Source organism: Alligator mississippiensis, chromosome 3 (assembly GCF_030867095.1).
Source record: "Alligator mississippiensis isolate rAllMis1 chromosome 3, rAllMis1, whole genome shotgun sequence".
NCBI classification, from domain to species: domain Eukaryota; kingdom Metazoa; phylum Chordata; order Crocodylia; family Alligatoridae; genus Alligator; species Alligator mississippiensis.
In genome coordinates, this window is record NC_081826.1 from 108,305,372 (window position 1) to 108,327,428 (window position 22,057).

Genomic DNA, 22,057 nt, shown 5'->3' on the forward strand with positions numbered 1-22,057 from the left:
TACTGTGCTGTAAAAACCCTCAATGCCACTTAAATTTGTTACCTGCAAATGCAGGTAGCAAATTTAAGTGTGATTAGTAATTGCACATTAAAGCATGTGTAGACGCAACCTGGCAGCAAATTTGCTGCCAGGTCTGTCTAGCCACTAGGGGGCTGCAACCTAGGAGCCTCTCCTGCTCTGTAGCTGGGCTGCGTCTATGGTAGCCTCTGTCTGCTACAAAAGCCTGCTGACATTTTGTACCCTGGGGCGCATGTACCAGGGAGACTGAGAGTACTGCAGACCCTGTTTGTCCCCCTTGGCAGGCCACAGCCCTGCTGTGCCTACCTCCCAGCACCCCAGCAGTGCTGCCAGGTACTAAGCTGCCACCAGCTGCCAAGGCACTGCTTTCAGACCAGGTGGGTGCTGAATAGGGCTGCAGGGTGCTGCAGCCCCTGACCAGCCCTGCCAGCTCCCCAGGGCTGCCTGTAGGCTGTCTCTGGCAGCAGGGCCAGCACCACCTCCCTGCTGCACACCCCAGCAGCCTGTCCCATGCCTGCAGGTGCTGTGGGGAATAGCCTCTGCCATGTGGCTACCAGTCTGTTGCTTTGCGCCTGCAGTGGGCACTGCTGGCAGCTGCCCAGGGCCAGCAACAGAGGGACAGCCATGCGGGAGTCCAGAGAGCTGGCACAGGATCCAGCAGCATGGCCTTATTCTTTCCATCCAGTCCCAGCACTGCCCATGTGTGCACACTCGTACCCTCCACCTGGGACCACAACTAGAGTCAGGAGGAGGTTGACGACTTCAAGGTGCTCTGTGGTAACAAGGTGCTGTGCCAGTTTGAGCAGGGTAGGCACAACAACACCCACATTTATGAGGCTCTGTTGGGTGGGATGCGGGAGCAATAGCACAACTGGTGGGTGCAGCAGTGTTGCACAAAGGTCAAGGCCTTGAGGGCACAGTGGGTAGCCATGACTGACCACAATCAACAGTCTGGTCATGCCCGCAAGACCATGCCTTTTCTGTGGCAGCTGACTTCTATTCTGGTGCCCTGGAATCCAGCTCACAGCCATATGGTGTATACCAGCATGGGTAGCCTGCCCAAGCCCACACCCTGCTCTGGCACCTCCAGGGCAGTGGGGGCAGGGACAGGGGATCTTCCCCTGCTCCATCATAGCTCACAGTCCTGTACCAGGAGCACAGGTGCACCCGGGGCACCATAAAGATCAGCAGCAGCAGCAGGGCATAATGGGTCAGACACTCCTCATCCTGCACAAACATCTCATTGTGCGCCAGCTGAGGCATACGCAGCAGGGGCTCACTCAGGGCACAGCAGCTGTGCAGTAGGGTGCCTTCTCAGAGAAGATCCTTGAGGAGAGGGTGTGGGTACGGGCAACTCCTGGTTCCAGTTATCCAGGAGCCTGAGCACCTTGGGCTGGGCAGCAGCACAGCAGAGCAGCCAGCCTGAAAGAGGAGGGTGGGAGAGCCATGCAGGCCACTGATGATGACTGTCAGATGCTGGACACCATCCTGGGCCTGGCAGTCTCATTTGTGCCCACTGCTGCCTGGTCCCTGGCCCTAGCCCAGTGGCCCCCCTGGAAGCTACCTGCCACCTCAAAGCAGGCTCTCACCTGGGCCTGGGAGGAGGAATTCCACCACCGCCCACCTGCAGGAGCCCCTGGCCTGGACCCCGCTTTGGGTCCACTGCTAGCCACCTTGGCCACGGCCCGTCGCTCATCCCAGCTTCATGCAGAAGTGGAGCCAGAGCTGCGTGGAGCAGCACCAGGACTGGACATCGGCTCTGCTGGGCCTGGACTTCACCAGCTGGAGGGGGAGCCACCCACCCTGGAAGAGCATTGGATGCCTTTGTCCTGGGTGGACCCCTCACCTGCTGAAGTCATTGTGGTGTGTGGACCAGAAGGGGAATGGCCAGGGTACTGGCCACCTGTCCCTGGGCTCTGCCCCCTAGGTGCCCCACCCCTTGGGCCCTCACTCTGGGACTCCACAGAAAAGATACTTTCTATGTAGTTTCCACAGAGAAGAGTGTTTTTTATTGTTGGAGGGTAGGGTGGGTGGTGGAGGGGCTGTGTGTTGGGAGGGAAAGGGAAGGAAGGGACTGTGTGTGTTGGGAAGGGAGGGGAGAGGGATGCCTGTTATATGTGAGGGAAATAAAGACTAGTTCTTCTGACATGTGTCTGCAGTGAGCATGGTGCAAGGGATGGGCAGGGGGAGGTGGGAGGGTTTCTGGGCAACGGTGCAGGTGGGCTAGAGCAGGGAGTGCAGGAGGAGGTGGTTGCCCAGGGCCTCCCATACCTGGTGCCCTGGCCCCCACTGGTGGGTGCATGGCTTTCCTGGGTGCCTGGGTGGGGGGTGCCTGCTAGGGCCAGCAGGGTCAGCACCATGGCCAGCAGGAGCACAGGATACTGGTCATTGTTGCCAGGGGCAGGGGATAGAGTAGCCATAGCACAGGGAGGCAGAGTGGGCAAGGAGGGAGCTGCCACGTGTTGCCCCTGTGCTGGACACAGTTCTCCTGGGCAGGGAAGGGACTTCCCAGAGAGCAGAGAGTGGAGTTGGCTTCTAAAGATGGCTGCCAGGTGCTGGCAGCTGTAGCCAGACCCTGGAGTTTCCCCCAGTGGCCTCAGGAGCATATTGCAGGGACCTGGCGCAAAATTTTCTCCCTAATTGTTGCACGTGTAGACACCTACCCAAAAATCCTTACTGGGCATGTCTATATGAGATTACTGTGCATTAGCCTAATAAAACTGTGCTAATAGGCTACTGCGTAGCGTTATTAGGCTAATATGCAGTAAGCGTCACTAAATAACCATGTGCTAGTGCTACTGCGCAGTAACTCTAGGCACTATGCATTTACTTTATTAAGGAAGTACTAAACTAAATGTGCAGTATCTAAGGCACATTAATGAACATGTAGATGCACCCACTGTGCAGTAGTTTACTGCACAGTAAATCAAGGCTGGAGTAAATGCATGTGTAGACGCACCCAGTGAAAGCTAACAGAAAGATCACAGAGAGTATTAGAAGCGCAAACAATTTCTGTAGAGTTTTGAAACAGCTTTGTTAAAAAATGCCTTGCAGATTTCTATTATCCCTGTAGTGTTTAGTGGACATGAAAATTATCTTTCTAAACCACTCCAAAGTCACTTGGATTTTTTTCCAGACAGTCTTGTTGATTCTGCTGGGCAGATTCTGATTCCTGGAATTTATGAAGCTGTAGCTCCTCTCACAGAAAAAAAGAAGAAACTCTATGAAGGAAATGAATATGACCTAGATCAGATCAAGGCCAAATATGGAATAAAACACTTCCTTTACACAACTAAGGTATATGATACCTATATTTTTATTTTAGTAATAGAATTTTCCAGGACTGGTTTCAGACTTTTCAGTTGGAATAACAAATTGTGTGTTTTACTGAAGTCAATGGAACTCTCTAATGAATTGACTGAACTTTGAATCAAGTCCTCAGATCAGTGGTCCTTTCACATCTCTCCTCAAGCACCACCTCTGTTAAAACTGGTATATTAAGTCAACCAGTTGATGGTTATCAGTTTATTTTTTAAAAACCTCCACTTTAAAATGGGTGATTTTGTATGAGGAAGCTTGTGCATTAATTTTCCTATCATTCTTCTGAGAACCTTTGTGTAATTTGTAATCTTAGGGTTTAGCAAGCTACTCAGGGCATGAACAATGCCTTGTGTGTGGAACTAACAGAATGCTTTCTGTGCAAAACTTTGTTGTAAGTATTAAATAATGATGATTGTAGAGGCAGCACCAATGCTACTACTAGTAATGGATGCCAAGAATAGTTTCACTTTTTGGCAGATGCATATATTGCCAGAACTCTAAGGACAAAATTCTGTTCTTGGTAAAACAGGTGTTTTCATGAGGATTATACCCATCCAACTGAGAAAAGAATTTGGGCCTACTACCAATTCTTGTATTTGTTAAAAGCCCTGACTCTTGAGGAAAGGAGGTTGGGAGAATTTGCTTTGGAATCTCTACCGCAAAAGTAGCATATTGTCAGCAAAGACACATTCCTTTGTGATATCTGATATATCAGTGTGTGAAAATATGGACATGGATTTTTACAAAATCACTCTTCATTTTAAGAATGTAATTTTTCCAACAAAAATATTGCTTAAATAATCTTTCAAATTAATGTATTCATTAAGTATTGGCCATTGTTTTATTTTCATATCACTTCTATTCTAACACCATTAACCTTAATAGAACATGTGTGTCCCACATAAAAATGAGAAAATACTGATTGGAATTAGATGTCAAATTAATATAAAATCTGTATCAGATGTGGTGTGTTTGTTATGAAAGCTAATTTCTAGCTCGATCTGATATCATAAATACCACAATAAAATGTGTAGTTAAAACCTAACATTTACATCTGAGATTTTTTTACTGATTTCCTTTTATGGACTTGAAAAGATGATTTCTATAGTTGCAGAAAGCTAAATGCTTGGAAGCTGGACATCTTCACACATAATAGATATTATGATTTAATAAATGGATCGCTTTCATTTTGCTATAATAAATTGGTTTTAAAAAACAAGTCATGGAAGATTTGACATTGTCAATCTCTAGGCAGATTTATATATAGCGTACTTAAAGAACCCACAGTTTGACTATGTATGCGTGAATAATAATACTGATGTGTTGCTACTTGTCTAGGAATCATTTAGGTGATCTGTCATTGTGAAATAACATGAAGTGCTAGCTAATTACATGCCACCTCTGCTTTGATGCATTTACATTTTTTCACATCTTTAGGAAGAATTATTACTTCGAAGATCACGCTATCCATCTCTTTCCATCCATGGAATTACAGGAGCTTTTTCTGCACCTGGAACTAAGACTGTAATCCCTGCAAAAGTAATTGGAAAATTTTCAATACGTCAGGTTCCAAACATGAAGCCTTCTGTAGTGGAGAAACAGGTAGAGTTATGGACCTATTCTTTATTAATTCCTCATGTATCCCTTCTCGCATTGACCCACACTGTACCAATGTTCCTTTGGAGAAAGTGGTCTCTAGTTCTTTATTGCCTGCATGAGAGGACATTGGAACTTTATCCATCTGAGTGGCTGATCTGACAACTTGCGAAAAGCCCTCAATTTCCAATTAATTCACATCAAATTAAAATTTTTTCAGGAGCTTTGACATATGATTGCAATAGGATGATTAACAGAAACTACCAGCTTCAGCAAACAATACGCTGTCTCTAGCTTTTGTTTGGCTCAAGATGCAACAATATGTACAATGTCCCATTGACACTACTGACTCCAGAAGGAGTGCAGTGGCATGGACATCTCCCGCTTTTAACTAGAAGGCCTGTAATCACTTTCCTTCCAGCCTGGAAGCAGGCATGGGGGAAAGGATCCTGCCTGCCACTGCTATCTCTGGCCAAGTCTGGGTATCAAAGATAAGGCCCACAGGCTGGATCCAGTCCGTGGATCCATCATCTAGCCCCCCTTGGTGCTACCCGTAGATCTGAATTAATCAACATGCTGCTGGACTGGCCTTGCAGGCAGGGTCCATGACATGTGCCACATGCGGTGCCTGGTCCAGCTACTCTGGGGTCCACGCTGGACATAGTGCCTGTCCCAGCTGGTCCAGGACTGCGCTACATGTGGAGTTCACTCCAGGACCGGTGCTGCCCATGGTGCTCATTCTAGTCCATTTGGAATACACATTGCACGCAGTGCCCTCTCCCGGCCAGTCCAGAACGGCTGCATGCAGGATGGTCCTGGACTGGCCAAAATGTGCCCAATCTGGTGTGGAGGGAAGGGAGGAGGGCAGGAAGGTCCACGGGCATAATTTTGCCCATGGACTGGCCCCGTGCCACTCCTCCAGCCTGCAGGCCCAGATAAGTTTGACACCCCTAGTATATACCTTATTTCTGAATAGGACCTGCTAATAAAATTGGGCAACAAAAGACTATAAGTGAGCCAGTTCAGGTGCTGATGGTTGATGGCAATACAGGAACAATGTAACTGGGATTCTCTTCCCAGACTCTTAACATTTCACTTTCAGTTTGTGTCCTGACAGTGGGATGCTTGGGCTTGACCATCTCCCACATGAGTTTGTTGTGCCAAGTCACCATTTTAAAACACACAAACACAATTGACTTTATTATGCACACATTTATTTCCTTCAGGTGACAGACTATCTGACCAAGAAATTTGCTGAACAGAAGAGCTCTAACAGTGTTAAAATAACCCACGTCCGGGGAGCTAAACCTTGGCTATCCGATATAAATAATCCTCAGTTTTTGGCAGCAAGGAAAGCAATTAAAAGAGGTTTGGTCACTTTTACTGGACAATTACATTGCACAGTTGAAACTATACAACTGCAAAAGTAGTAACTACAAAAATGTAAACCAGGTTATATGCCTCATTTTGAATCATGCGCATTGTGCTTGTATTATGCATATGATGTGTTCATATCAAATTATACTTTTTTACATGGCTGTCCATATCATAATATTTATTTGTTTTGAGACTTTGGTCATTAACAGGGATCCCGGGTTTTCTCTGTTTAAAAATTGCAAATTCTCTGATTAACTGTCCCCCGAATTCTCTGATTTAAAACCTGTGTTTTTCCATGATTAAAATGAAATGCCACATATATACATACACACACGATAAATTCTAAATACCTATATATTTTGGTGTTTGATTTTGGTTTTTTTTATAATAGAAAATCAGAGCTCCCCCTACCCCTTCATTCACCAAGATCTGGGTCCAGCTGTGGCTCTTCCCACACCCTCACCCGCCTTGCTTTGTGGCGCTGAGCAGCCCCGATATGCCAGTGCCCTGCCCCTGCTGGTGCCCCTCATTCCCAACTCACAGCCCCCACCGCCTTGCTGGTGCCCTTCATTTCTGACCCACAGTCCCCTTGGACCTGCCAGTGCCACTCAAACCCCACTCACAACCTCTCATCTCTCTAGTCCTACTGGGATTCCCAACCTACTTCCAACCTACAGCCCCCTTGCCCTGCCAGTGCCCCTCACTCCCAACTCCCCATCCCTACTGCTGCTCCTCACTCATGACCCGTAGCCCCTTGCCTGCCAGAGCCAGTGCCCAACCCCTGGCTGCCAACCATGGGAGGTGGTGGCTGCTTCAGCCAGAGCAGAGTTCCCCCTCCCCCATGGGCAGCACAGCTGGAGTGGAGCCCGTGGGGGTGGGAGAGGTGTGGGCTGACTATTGTAGGCTCAGGGCTCCCTGCCCAGATGTCCTTGCCCCAGAGGTCTCCACAGCCCGGCATGTGCAAGCCATCATAGCAGGGCAAAGCAGGGTAGGGAGCCTTGGTGCCACCACCAGGAGCCCCATGCCACCATGGTGAGGTGCCCCCTGTCCATCTGGCAGCAGTGGAGGCACAACTCCATGCCACCACCACTGCTACCATGTGGGCACCTTGCCATGGTGGCACAGGGCTTCTGGCAGTGGCAATGAGTGTACCTACCCATGGCTTTGCCCTGCCATGATCGGTTGCATATACTGAGCTATGGAAGCCCCTTGGGCAAAGGCAGCAGGGCAGGGAGCCTTGAGTCCACAGTGGTCAGCCCATACCTACCCCTGCCCGGCATACAAATCTGGGGGGGGCACATGCCCCTCCAAGTCTCCCTCTCTGGGAGCACACACAGTGGTGGGAGCTGGCCCCCTGCCATTCCCTGGACAAGCCACCTTTGGCTCTGTCCCATTCCCTTCCTGGGCCTCACGGCCACAAATTCCTGTCCCAGTCCTGGGCCCCATGTACCACCTTGGCTGGGCAGTGAACTCCAGCCCCAGTCCTGCCCAACTCCTTCCCTCACTGTGAGGGCCTCAATTCCAACTGCCCCTGACTTACCTGCACTCTGCTGCTGCCTAGCTGCCATGTGCATGTGTGTGCATACATGCAGGTGGCACCACTGGCTGATGGCTCTCCTCATGGTCCTTCCAGCTTCAAGCAGCCCCTTGAAGGCTGAAACTCTGTCACCCTGCAAGGGGAAACCTGTGGTTTCCTGCATTTTTCTCCTTAAAAAGAGAAAATCTCTGGTGAACAGAAAACGTGGATCCCTGGTCATTACATATTTCATTAATATTCCTGTGTACTGAATGATCATATATTATACACATAACTATTTCACTGATCGCTTGTATCACTTTTCAGTAATTTGACTATTTAAAGCTGCTCAATACTTGGTTGAATACTAAGCCCTCAGTACTACTGGCTTCAACACTTCAGATGGTAGCCAGGGTCTGTTGTGCAGTCATTTGTAGGTTCAGGATCTAAAATTATTTAATGGGCACACCCCAGAGATAAAAAGTCGATCATTTGGACCCAGGCTTAACAACATCAGATCTGAACAGGTTTTCTACAAGACAGAGAAAACATCTATGAGATATTCTCATATTAAAATGGTAAGAAACAAGTCTTGTAGTAGAACAATGTGCTAAAATACCCAGATATATAGGCAGAAAGGGCATTACATTTAGCTTTTAAAGATCAGGCTAATTTTTATAAAGCATACGTTGTTTTCTCCATTCCCTAGTGTTTGGCAAAGAGCCTGACATGATCCGGGTAGGTGGGACAATTCCAGTTGTCACATATTTCGAGGAATTGACTGGAAAGAGTATAATGTTATTAGGAATATTTGGACCGGATGATGCTACGCATGGGCAAGATGAAAAGATCAGCAGGTATTTTTACTCTCTTCCTTAAGAATCATGAAGATGAACATTTTAATTTAGGGGGAAATAAGCTACTTTGAATGTTAGTGATTTTGTTTTAAATATAATTTTATGAAAACCCCTTGCTAGCATTTTAAGAGAACCTTGCACTGACACCACTTTTTCAAATTTACATGTATAACTCTGATGTGTATATATAGGGGTTCCTCCCTCCAAAAAAAGAATTTGTCCCACCCAGAATTGTTTAAACACCTGAGCTATTATCTACTAGGAATTTTTAAGAATTAGTCAGTTAAAAAATCCAAGTTGAAAATCCCTTTACACAGCATTGTTGATTCATTTCAACATTTATATTGCAGTTCTAATGATTAAGAGCAGTGAAATTAAGTCGACATTGGTTTTATCACAATATCTGTATACTTGGTTACATAGAATTTCCTGTGTTATGAAAGGAATAATAGTTTGATAAAAGATGCATTGTAGCAAGTGAATGTTTTGTTTTAGTGAACCTGTGATAAATACTTGTATTACATATGAGTTACTAGAAGTAAATGTGGTGAATAATTCAAGCTGAAATAGAGACACAACACTTCAGTGAAATAAAGATCTACTTGCAAGGGAATCCATTGCCATTGATTTTGATGTTCAGCAATAGTTGAATAAAAATGATTAAATAGTTAGCTTATTAATTGAAGACCAAAAACATTTTATTTGAAATCTGAATACAAATCTCCAGCTTCTGTTCAGACAGGTGAGGTAAGACACAAGGCTTGTATTTTTCTCACAATTAAGTGTGTATGTAAGATTGACACTGGTTTCACTGGGAGTTTAATGGAAGCTCCATCTCCTGGAGCTGGGAGCCAGGAGCATGGCTGGAGTCCCCCAGCCATGCCCTGTCCTCAGTCTCTGGGTTGGCTGAGGAAAGCCCCTCAGCCATGCTCTTGGCTCCCAGCTCTAGGAGGCAGAGCCAACCCTGGTGCAGGCTTCCCTTGTTCATGAATGGCACGTGCGCCCAGCGGCTAGCCGGGGCATGGCTGCCCCGGCAGCAGCGGGAGCATGGTGGTGGGATTCTGGCGGCGGTGAGCAGGAAGCACCCACAGATGTCGCCAGCACTGTCGGCAGTGGGGAGGGGGTTGGCAAGCACGAACCATGGGTTGGCGACCCCCCACAGATGCTGCCAGCAGCAGTGGCCAGGGGCGATCATGGACCTCCTGCAGATGCTGCTGGTGGTGCCGGTGGTAGGGTGGCGAGTGGTGACTGTCCACAGGGGGTGAACTGCCACACGCAGGGGGTGCACCCACGTGCATGCCCTACACATCGCCCCCGCCCCTGTCCCCCCTCATTTGGGCCAGAGACTAAGGAGGGGGTGTGGCCAGGGGCTCCAGCCAAGATCCTGGCTCCTGGAGGCATAGCAAGTATATGTGTGTGTCTGAAGAACTCCCATGCTGTATAGTTAAGTTGCTCTGTTTCCTCTGTTTTCTTACAGATACAATTTCATTGAGGGAACAAAACTATATGCAGCTTTTCTTCACGAACTTGCAACTCTCTAGAAAAACAGGTGGCATAATACACCTTAATAAATACTACTGTGTGCATTCCATATAATTTTGGATGTCTAGTCTGATAAATATATATTAGTAAATATAATTCAGATTCCACTGTAATCCTAAATTGTTCTTTTCTAGAAATTGAACATGAAAAATGAACATTATAAAGCAGGGGTGTCAAACTCACCCAATCCCCCTAGGCTGGATTTTGACCTTAGGCCTCCTTGTGAGCCAGATTTGGATGTGGTGTTGGAGTGTGTGAGTGGGTCATATTCTTCCACTTTGTAACTGCAACAGGTTATACTGATCTCCATCTCTCTCTTCCACTCACTTGCTACATCTTGATGGGAAATATATATTCAGGAGGATGAATGTTCTGCCTTGCCAGTCTATCTGACCTTGTGGCAGTTCTTTTGGAGGGCTTCACATCCGCTATACCCTGCCCCTTTCCTCCTGGGTGAATGGTCACTATTCTCCATGGATGTTGAGCGGAGCCTATCCTGGTCTTTCTCTCACCCTGGTTTTAACTTACGGTGCCTTGTCTTCTTTCTTTGCCAGTTACATCATAATATGCCTTCCCTCATGAGCTCAAGTAAGAATTATCTCCATGAACTCATTAGTAGTTCCTCCCCTGCAGGCCCCAGGCCCTCTGACTTTGGATCGTCTCAGTTGTTCTTCTCTGCAAAATGGGTGTAGGATTCCTCTTAATTTTAAATCAAATCTTCTCACCCGCTGATATGGAAAAGTTAAATACTAGAGAAGGCTTCTTACCTGTGGTTCTCTTCTCCCTGTATTATTTTTATAATTCAAAATTTGTGGGTATACCTCCTGGATCTTTTTTCCCTTTCTCTAAGGCAGCATGGTTCTGCTCAGTTTTTCTCTCACCAGCAGGACGTATATAGCTTTTTTTCTCTATGCTGGCTGCCTCAGTTTTCTCCTTGGTCCCCACTACTCCCTGCAGACCAGCTCACTTGCTGTCTCAGCTCCCTTATACTTTGGCTGGTTTATATCAACTGTTTCCCCCAGGTATTCTTCCCTTAGGAGATTAGTTTGGACTTCTGCAGGGGAAGACCCATTCTGTCCCTTTCCCTGTCCCCGTTTACATATCTTTCCAGGGAAGAGAGTTGTCCCTGCCTAGGCCTTGTCCCAGTCTTGGCAGCTTCTAAGGTTCCAGCACACAGGTCTTCTTCTTTGGGGCTTGTCATCCTGTCATCTCCAGTGACATTTTCTCCACTGGGGATGCCAAACACTAAGCTCTCCGTAGCATCCTCCCTTTAACTTGCCTGCTTCTTATCATGGGCCAATCAGAGATGGTTCTCTAGAGCATGTGTTGTTGTGCTCCTGGGATTGCTGTCCCCTGGGATTGCATACCCCTGCACACCAGGGCTATGCCGTGTATCCAGACCTGGACAGGTGAGTCTCTGGCCAGCATGGTTGTTCCTGCAGGAGCGTGGAAGGGGCTGGGATGCTGCCTCTGCCACAGGGTGGACAGTAGTGGTGGCTATGATGAGTTTGTAGCAGGTTGTCTGGTTGTACCACACAGTCTTTCCCTGGGTGAACCCGTCCACAGAACACAGCATAAACTGTGACTCTGCAAATATCAAATACAAACAATAAAGGGGTAAACCAAATCTTGTGGTCTTTTCCCAAACATGGAGAGAGTACCCTGGCTCATTGCTTCAGCCTCTAGTTTCACAGCCATCTCTCTCTCTCCCCATGTAGCTCTCTTCCCTGGGAGCTTTTAACTTCCTCTGGGCCAGCTAATTATTCAGTATCAGCTGGCTCAGTCCTCCCAGGTGGGCCTGTAATTACTTTCTTGCTACCTGGTGATGGGGCTGTGTCTCAATTTAGGTGGTAGGCCCAACATCCACTTGCCACACCTCTGAATTCCTAGTCCTTCTAAGACAGGTGTGGGCAATTAGTGTGGCTGGAAGGCCACTTAATGAGTGTTGGTGAGCTGTCAAGTGCTGCAAGGGTAGCCCTGCCCCCATACAGGTGCCTTCCCCCCAGTCACCATTTTGGGACCAAAAGTCCTCCCTCTAACCCCTGACCTTTGCCACCAGAAATCCCTCTCTTGCCCTGAAAGTGCTTCTTTTGGGGGGTGGGGGGGAATGCCATCTTGAAACTGGAAAAAAAAACACATTATAGACTAAACCCTCCCCCCCCAAATCTACTATAACTTATTTTAATTTTATTTTTTAAAAAGTTTTGATCTATGTGTTTGCATAGTGTATCTAGAGATTGCATAATATCTCAAAATAAAGCCTCTTGTATATTGTATATGATAGGATGTTGGGCATTGGGGGTGTGGGTATATTGGGGGTGGATGTGGAGAGGTGTGAGTGCAGGGCATGTGATTGGGGTGGAGGTGTGTGGTGAGGGCTGGGAGGTTGGGAGTGTGTGGGGGCCTGTGGGAGGGATTGGGTGTGTCTTGGGGGTATGGTGGGGGGTGGAGTGTGTGGAAGGGTGTGAGTATGTCTGGAGGGGTCCTTGGAGTCCCTGGAGTGTGCGAGTCCCTGGAGCTGCATGTGGTGCAAGTGAATAAAGCCAGCCCCACCCGGCCCCATAGAACACAGCTCCCTGTACTCCCACCCCAGTCCCTGGCCACGGGTGGTGGCAGTGTGTGGAGCCAGCTCCACCCAGCCCATAATACACAGCTCCCACCCAAATCTCTGGCTGCATATGTCAGCAGCATGTGGGGCCAGCCAGCCTGGCCCCACAGCAACGCAGGTCCCATGCTCCCACTCCATTCCACAGCTGCATGTGGTAGCAGGATGCAGGGTCAGCCCCACCCAGCTCCATAATGCACTGCTCTGGCGCTGCTGCAGCATGCACTATGCAGGGCTAGCCCAGCCCAGCCCCATAGTGCACAGCTCCCTGCACTCCCACCCCTTTTCCTCCAGTGGAAAGCCCAGGCCCTGGCCCAGTGGGACCCATACCTGAATTCCAAGTCTCGCAACAGGGAGACTCCAGCAGGGAGTCTGGATATAGCCTTGGGGTGATCAGGAAAAAGCTCTGCCAGGCAGAGGCTTGTCTCTAATGCCCCCTACCTCACGGCTGGGGGCGGGACAAGCCAGGTTGGGGAGAGGGGTTGCTTAGCAAACAGAGCTTCACCTCCTGCATGGAGGCCCCAGCTTGCAGAGGGGCAGCCTGGGGCCATGGCTTACAGGGGGCTTATGGAGGGACCCCATGTGCTAGATGGTATTGCCTGGCAGACCAGATGTGACCTGCTATCTGTATTTTGCTCACCTTGCTTTAGGAGGCCATGTGACATGGCTACATTGTCTAGCTCTGGCCCATGGACCATATATGCCAATGTGAAAAGGATACAGTCCTTGATACAACAGTTATCTTTTTGATATTGCTTCAGACATTAAATTACTATTAATTAATGAAGAAGCAATCTATATTTTCTTAGTCATAGCAATGACTAAAATTCCTTTTTGGCCTCAAGTGGAATCCTTGGCATCAGGTGCTGGTCTACCAAATGAATGCAGTCTTCAGTTTTTGTTTTTTTTAACTGAGCCCATACTGAGAGTTTCTTTAACTGACTTATGAGCCTGGCTGAAGTGGCTTACATAAACAAATAATCTAATCACCAATTTTACAACATGGCTAGGCACTTCATACATTTCATTTCTACAACATTCCTATTCCTTTGACAATAGAAAGAAAAAGTGGAATTAGAGTAAAACTTCATTTATCTGCCTGGAAATACAGTACAAAGCACCTTTACTGGGTCCCATGTTCACATAGAACGTTTAATATTGTCCTCTGAAAGATGAAAAAAAACCCTTTGATTATTTGTTCTTATTATTACTCATATAATATGAACTTATGAAGACCTCTGAAAGAGTTGTACTTAATACAATGTTTTGGAACCTGCATTAGCAAGTAGCTTTTTGAGGGTGGGGGTTGGTGTTCCATCTAACGTCACACAACAATGTAGAATGGATATTTATATTTTGTATGTTAAAGTGGTTTGATTTTTTTTCTCTCATATGTGCCAGTAATCAGCACAGTATATGTAACTACATAATGAAACTCTAGTCTGTTATAAGAGTAGTGAATAAATTTTAATGGCTGTAGACCCTAAGTTAATCTATTCTATTCTATTCTCCATATTCAGTGTATAACTAAACTGAACTAACAGCCCAAGAATCACCATATCTTTAAATTCCATTTTTCTGTTTTTATTTTTTAGTTTTAACACTTACCTTATTTTCCCTCTTTAATAAATTATCTTTCTAGTCTGCTCTTGTTTATAATTTACAGTAATTTCTGATGTAATTATTTTACATAATTTATTTTACATAATTTATTTTGCACTATGTAAAATGTGATCCAAAAGACCTTGCTTTTCTTATTTTTATAAATGACTCTCAGAACTAGCTATATGTGGATACATTCTGTTTTCATTTACTTTGGTGTAATTCTAGATTTACAAAAGTAAATCTATTGATCACAATAAATCCATTATGAAGTTGGGTTGGTATAACATAAGGCTTCTAGTTATGTTAACTGTGAGGCTTGTGGCATTTCTAATGTAAATTACAAAATAGAGAATATTAAAGCTTCTTCTGCAGAAACAAAACCTTCATCTGACTACATTGCACATAGTTATTGATACATTACTTACCTTTAGGGTGACCATCATAGAGGACAGTCTGGTTGTCCTCTGTCCTCTACTGATACAAAACCGGACGTCTTTATGTCCTCTATGTCCTGAAGAGAAAAATAGAGGACATAAAGGTGTCCGGTTTTGTATCAATAGAGGACAGAGTAGCAAAAAACCAGAATGGCCTCTATGATGGCCATCCTATTTGCCTTCGGCATTGAAAACCTGTATTCCTTATACAAGAAGTATTCATAATGAAATCAATAATAGTTTTGCAAACGTAAAGATGGCAGAATAACTTATAATGGTATTTTCAAAATAGCTTTTATTTTTAAAATAAAATACATTAAAGACGTTCTAGTCTTTTATTTATACCAACATTAAGTTAATGCAGGTCTCATTTTAACTTATTTTAATTGATAGAATAATTTCAAAATAAAGGATGAATATATTTTGATTTTCATAATTGTTTTAACATTCTTTACTTAATGCATTGAATGCATTAAATTTTCCTGCATACATTCCATCTTTACAGGTATTTATAAGTACTTATAAAAAAAAAAAAAGAAATAATGAGAAGTACCTGAGTTTGTTACATATCACTTTATCCTCAGTAATATAGATACTTCCTTAATATTGCTACTTCTGCAATAGCGATGGCTCCCTCTGCAGGCTTTTCTTCAAGCTGTAGAGTACTAAAGACTTGGGGCCCAATCTTGAAGTTTTAAAACACTCGCAACAATTTAAGTAGACAGTTTGCTTGCATAAAGGCTGCTTTGTGCAAATATTTTAGTAGTTTACTTACAGAAGCAGTAAGGCCCAAATTACAAAAGGACTTGGACAAATAAGTAGGATTTAGAAATCCTAGACTGGAAGGTATCTCAAGAGATCTAGTCTCTTCCTTTGTGAACATCTCTCACAGATGTTTTACAAACAAGTGAGACAGCCCCCAGGTATAGAAGATTGCACACATCCCATTAGCACTTGTCATTGTCACTGTTGTCCTTGTGTTGTGTGTTATCGATGTGTTGTCAGTATTATGGTTTCAGGAATTGTAGTTTTAAAGATTGACCACAGACTTATTTCATGGCAAAGATTCAGCCCTAACACTTTTTGGCCTAACAAGTACATCAGACAAGATGTTAATGCATTTGTGCCTGTGACAAAGTAGTTGGCACAACACCACCCAGGCTCCCCTGGGCTGCTACAAAGTTCCCATAGTTTCCAACCTTCTTTTTATACAGTGATCAAAACAAATTACATATTACATTCCATCTGTACCTTGAATAGCTTAAACTGCTCTGTACCACGGGCTTGTTTCAAATCCTGATCTGGGTGTTCCCATTCCAGCCTTATCATTCTGGTACTGGGCTATGCTACACTTTGTACAGCCATCTCCCCATCCCATCTCCTGGCAGGAGTTACACATTAGGGCTGCGTAAAATTTTGTTGCCTGTTTTGTTTTAACGCGGTTTTGAATCATTTTGGCCTTGAAACAGCAAACTTGAAACAAAACAGGCAGGCTCGAAACAGGGTCAAAACAAAACAGGGCAGGTCAAAACATTTCGAAAAATTTTAAATGTTTTGAGTTTTGACTATGAAGCTGGGCTTACCTTCAATGGCTTTCCTACAGGGAAAGAGAAAGTAAAGTAAGGGGGAGGAGGGGGAAAGGTGGTGGGGAAGGAGTGCTCTCATTATTCATGTGTAGCTGGCTAGTGACTCTCACCCTTCCCTGAGGTTGCTTCCATCCCCAGTCCTCTGGGGGAGGGACAGAAAAACTGCATAAAAGCCAGTATTTTTTGAAGTGCCCTACTTTCTGCCTTGGGTGACTTACTGAGCTGTCTGTTCTAGCCGCTCACCATCAGACCACTATAGCAAGCAGCACTGATTTTCTAAAGAATTCCCTGCTTGCTACCCTAGCAAGAGGGATTTCAGAATACCATTTTTTGTAGGTGCTTTTATTTTATTAGTATTTATTCTTGTGAATTTTATACTTATATTGGATAGGATTACTATAGAATTTACTTTATATAGGAATTTACTGTATATATTTGTTTGTATACGTTCCTTCTTTGCACCACACCTACACTATTGAATTTATATATGAAGACAGATATATTTCTATCGCTTCCACAAATTTCTTGACTGCACCACACCTACATTTTTTAATTTATATACGAACGCAAATACATTTAGATATTTCTTGAAAAGGAGACATGAAACACATCATGAAGCGTGGTGGAAAGGCAGGTGGCCACACCGGCCAGCCTTCAGGGAGGGCTGGAAGAGGAGGTAGAGGGAGAGCTGTGAGTTCCCCCACTACCAAACTGAGATGCAGGATCTTTCCTAGAGCTAAAAGGGATGAGGCTGCTACAAGCAGCAAGGAGAGGGGAGCAGTGCCACTGACACTGCCTGTGCCCGAGACTGCATCCTCTCCATGCGCAGCAGCCATAACACCCCCCCCACCATGATGACAACCACAACCAACAGCACCAGCACAGCAGCCTACTCCACCCCTATGTCTCTTCCTATGCTGAGCCTTCCAGTGCCAGAAGAAGAGCTGGTGCTGGATCTGGATCTCAGTGCCCTAGCAAGGTAAATTCTGGGGAAGGAGGGGGAATCAGCTGAGTTGGTGCTGGACACCCCTCAAGTTTCCCTTTGAGCCAGGTCTCCTTCCTTAAAAGGCACTTTGGAGGAGGTTAATGTAGAGGTGGAAGCAAGCAACTCAGCTGAGTCCGCTCCTCCTCTTCCTGTGGCTCTACCTGCTGAGGAGGGGGAAATTGCAGCAGCATCCACGGATGCACCCGCACCCCAGTGTGGGCCACGATTCCCGGATGGTCCTTGGGAAACGGCCGCAGTTGCGTGTCGAGTGGGGCACCGGGTGGTGACACCAACCCAGACATGCTCGGGGATGCCAAGTGCGAGGAGGAGATAAACACCACAGACAATGAGGTGTGAAATAAAGTTTGATATTTACTTACAAGACTGACGAACAGTAGGTTGAAACAACTTGAAGGGTGATATAACTTGGAGGTGACGAACTATATACAGCAGCAAGGGACAAGCGATGGGTGGCGGGTGAAGACCGCAGTATACAAGTACGATGTCTGGTTGGGACAAAGTAGAGGGCATTCCGGATTTGGCAAGGCAGTAAACTATAATGCTCGGAGCGACCAGAGCAGCTTCTGCTATAGACCTAGGGGTCTGACCAGGCCCCAAGACGGGTGATCAATCCGTCCTGAGAGTCGGAGCCTGGGGACCACGCACCGAGGCGTGCGGTCCCCTATATAACTTTTCTGGCCAATCAGGAAGCTCCCCTGATGGTACATTCTGGAACCCATGGACATGCTGGCCAGCCAGCCATGCCCATTAGGTGGTCTTTGATTGGCTAGACCACAGGTGATCATGCCCTGATCACGCATCGCTCGCATGTTGGGTCAAATTGCTGATACACTCCACCACCGCATCACTATTTACAAATGGTTGCGTCACTTAATACTTTGGTGCAATAATCTGGTGGGGTCACTTTGCTTGTTGACATGCCCTCTTGACCTCTGCCAGATTATTGCATGAAATACATACAAGATTATACAGTACTGTTCATTGAAGTATACTTGGGCTCCTCTTCATCAATATCGGAGGTGGACATTTGGGTGTAAACCAAAGTAGATAACGTAGCTACTCTCTTCTTGATGGTATCTACAATACAACATCCTATACAGACGCAACATAACAATCCCAACAGGGGCATACACAAAACAATTAATGGGGTAAGTAAATGCATTAGCCATGCAGAGGGTCTCCATCCCAACAAGCTAAAGATGCTTGCAAGCCACCCCGTTCCCTCATCATTGATCCTGTTGGTTTGCTTGGCCACTTTTTGGAGGTCCCTAATTTGTTGATTTAGGGGTATTGATACGTTTGGGATGGATATGCAACAATGCTCATGCGATAAGTTGAGATATCCACAGATACCTCCTTCGTTAAGGAGCATAAGATCCAATACTAGACTATTTTGTAATGTCATTCGGGACGTGGCTTGGAGCTGTTGATCCACCAAAGCAAACCCCCTTGCAGTTTTGTTGGCGGTGGTTTCTACTTGCTCTGCCAACACAGCGATAAGTGTTCGGGCTTGCGCTATACTGAATCGTGGTCCTGCCCACAGATAGGCCCCACCAGTCATCCAGCCCCAGAACTTGTGCTCCCTTTCGTCTTGCGAGAGTGAACTCCACGTTGCACCCCGCTTTTGTCTAATCAATATGGGGCTGGTTGGTTTTGCGCTATTAATGGATAGTGGAGGACATAGCAGTATGTTTGTGATGAAACAACTTACACTTGATAGCGTAGCCAGGAGGTTAGTATAGAGGTGGCCATCGGAGCACGCCCACAACATTCCCAGGGGAGCCGGAGTTTTAAGCTCTCTGCAGTTTCTATTTTTCCATCTGCTTTTGGCTAACTCTCCGGGTAGGGCAATGTCGCTTGGTGGTAATTCGTACCCATGGCACCACTGACTGATCATAGCAACTTTACCTATTGGATAGAAATAAGATGCCCATTCGTTTGGGTTAGATATGTTAACAGCGTTGCTAATATTCCACGTGGTTAAGACCACATGGTGGTGTAATGCGGTACGAACCACAGGAGTTTGGTGGGTTCATTGAAATGGGCCAGGGGGAAGCTTTATGAACCATGTAGGTTCAGTTTTCTCTGCGTCCCAAGTGAGGGAATCGTCGTCTCTTACCCCATGGATCCCGTGTGGGTGAATGCCCCGCGGGATTTCAGAACATCTAATCGGAACTGGCTTACCAGGTACTGGTATTCCCAAGAGACTCTTAACATATTTGGCGCATCTGCTTGCTTTCATGCTAGCTACCGATAAATTGCTTTCCCAGGTATATTGATGTTCTACAATAGATTGATCTCTTACCCTCATGTCGATGCTCACATTACAGGGATCATCATGGTCTCTGGCTTGGAACCATGCCCCGAGGTTGAGAGCATGTACATAGGGGATGATTATTGAGTCATCAACCGACAAAGGTACTCGCAAACATTCAGTGAGTCCGCTCTTGTCTGGGTCCCCGATGATGTTGGCCCAGAGTGTTAGTAAACTAAGTATGGAGTTTTCCTGGTATCCGGTCGTGGTGTCATTGAAACTCTCCTCTGCTTGGGTTGTCACCAGGATGGCAATTACACATGTTACGATGATATGTGAGATCTTCATCTTTGTTGTTTTCTTATTGACGAGGCATCGTGTAGCCTGGCAGCTCCGAAACGCTCATTTTTCGCCTCAGCAAGCCAAGGGTTGTAAGAGCTGGTTAGCAGGCTTGAGGTGTCTGTAAAAGAAAACTTAACACCTATTAATTTAACTTATTTACAACACGATATCTAATTACTATATCTAATTACTATCTAGTTGGTCCTTCAGCTTCTCCTGCTCAGCCAATTATGGTGAGCCAGGATGATGCGTGGCAGTATGGCTGCTTCTAAGTAAACAAAATAGGTGTTGGGATAGTTCCCTGTTTTCACAATTGTCCCTGGAACCGGAGCTGGACGTGTTGATGTGGCTATAGGTATGGTTAACCATACCCTCTCCGGTGCTTTGTAACAAGGCCTCCAGATTGGTGGTGTTATTGCTGGTCTCTTTTCCCATAAGTCTTTTGTCTTATTCATTGATATTAATACTTCATCATTAAATTGTGTCCAATTTTTGTAAGTTCCATTGTTTTTGAGGAGTAGGTGGTCTTTATATAGGCCTATGTGTCTTTCAATTATGCCATTCGATTGAGGATGGTATTGTACATGATGGTGCCAGTTGATATTATGTTTAGTGGCAAACTGTTCAATAATTTTCGAGGTGAAGGGCGGCCCTCCGTCTGAATGGATCTCACTAGGCACTTGCCAACAGGCAAATGTGTATAATAAACTTTCTTGAACCTTATAGCTGTTGTTTTTCTTATCGGAATAACAAGGAGTTGCCTGGTTCCTAGATCCACTATAGCCAACCCTTTATTTGGCATTTTGGCTTCTGGGAGTGGGCCTAACAGGTCGACCTGCCAGGTCTTCCCGGGTGCAAAGTGTTCGGCATTAAAGGCATCGTGCTGGTGTCTGTGATGCTTCGGCTTCTCTCTGGCACAAGCAGGACATGCCTGTACTATTTCCTGCCATTGTTTTAGGCTAGGCCCCTCTTCTGCATCTAACCCCCACTGAGCTCGGGCTTTGTCGGCACTAGGGTGTCCCCAAAACTCATGGAGCCAGGTTAGAAATACTTGATTATCTGTCACATCGTGATTATTTGGGGTCTTCGTTTGATTGAACTGTATTAGTTCTACGTTGTCTGATAATGTCCTTTGTGCTAGGAGCTGATCTATGATTTGATGTACCCGATCAGTGTCTTCGCGATGAGACCGGGTGTGTCTTATTAAAGGTAATGTTGTGAGTTGCATTAATGTTTCTCTAATATCTTCCCAAATTTGTTGATGTTCGGTGGCTTTAGCGGCCTCAGTTACAACCCGGTATATGTATTCAGAATCGATGGTGATTATAGGTACCGGTAGGGTGTCATTATGATAGTCTTTAACATGTAACAGAGCTAAGTGGAACCCTCGTAACTCTGATGCTTGCACCGATTCGTTATTACATGCATCGTGAATTTCAGTACATTTGCACGGCTTACAGTGGAACCCATACGCTCCATTTCCCCTGGAGGTACCATCAGACGCCAACCAGCCCGGTTTTATGGTTCCGTATAATTTGGGTATATGTGGTTCTTCTCTTTCCTCTGGTGGCAGGTCTCCCTCCAGCGTTCTCCACCCTGACCAGTAGTACTGGAATCTCAGTACTATGGTACACCAGGTTCTCGCGGTCCCCTGATATTCCGGGTGGCTTCTGCCGGGGTTCAGTGATGTTAGGAGTGAACCTCCAGGCGCAACTAAGGTTCCGGTATATGGGGCCAGGTGTTCCACTAATTGGGTGGCTAACATAGTTTTGGCTAGGCACCCATATCTGTGCTGGTGTTCTTGTAAGGTGCGGTGGCCCATATATACTGGGTGCTCCGCCTCGATGTTTCTTGCGACAGCCCAAATGTGCTCCTGCGTGAATCCCACGTAGATGTGTAGTGGGGTGTTTCCCGATGGCGCAGTTAAGTGAGTATTGCTTACTTCAGACAATACTGACTCTAAGGCCCTTTGGTCCCGGTTTGTCCAGGGCTTACGAT

General features: G+C 46.0%; 1 protein-coding gene across 2 annotated transcripts in view; it reads left to right on the forward strand.

Moving 5' to 3' along the window:
- LOC102560010 (cytosolic non-specific dipeptidase) overlaps window positions 1-12,565 on the forward strand; it is a 17,588-nt gene extending 5,023 nt beyond the window's left edge. For both annotated transcript variants that reach the window (XM_059724281.1, XM_059724282.1), the window contains 5 exons: window positions 3,155-3,315; window positions 4,777-4,941; window positions 6,162-6,303; window positions 8,538-8,685; window positions 10,163-12,565. In XM_059724281.1, coding sequence (XP_059580264.1) covers window positions 3,155-3,315; window positions 4,777-4,941; window positions 6,162-6,303; window positions 8,538-8,685; window positions 10,163-10,226 — 680 coding nt within the window. In that variant the 3' untranslated portion in view covers window positions 10,227-12,565. The remainder of the gene's footprint in view (window positions 1-3,154; window positions 3,316-4,776; window positions 4,942-6,161; window positions 6,304-8,537; window positions 8,686-10,162) is intronic.
- The last annotated feature ends 9,492 nt before the right edge of the window (window positions 12,566-22,057 follow it).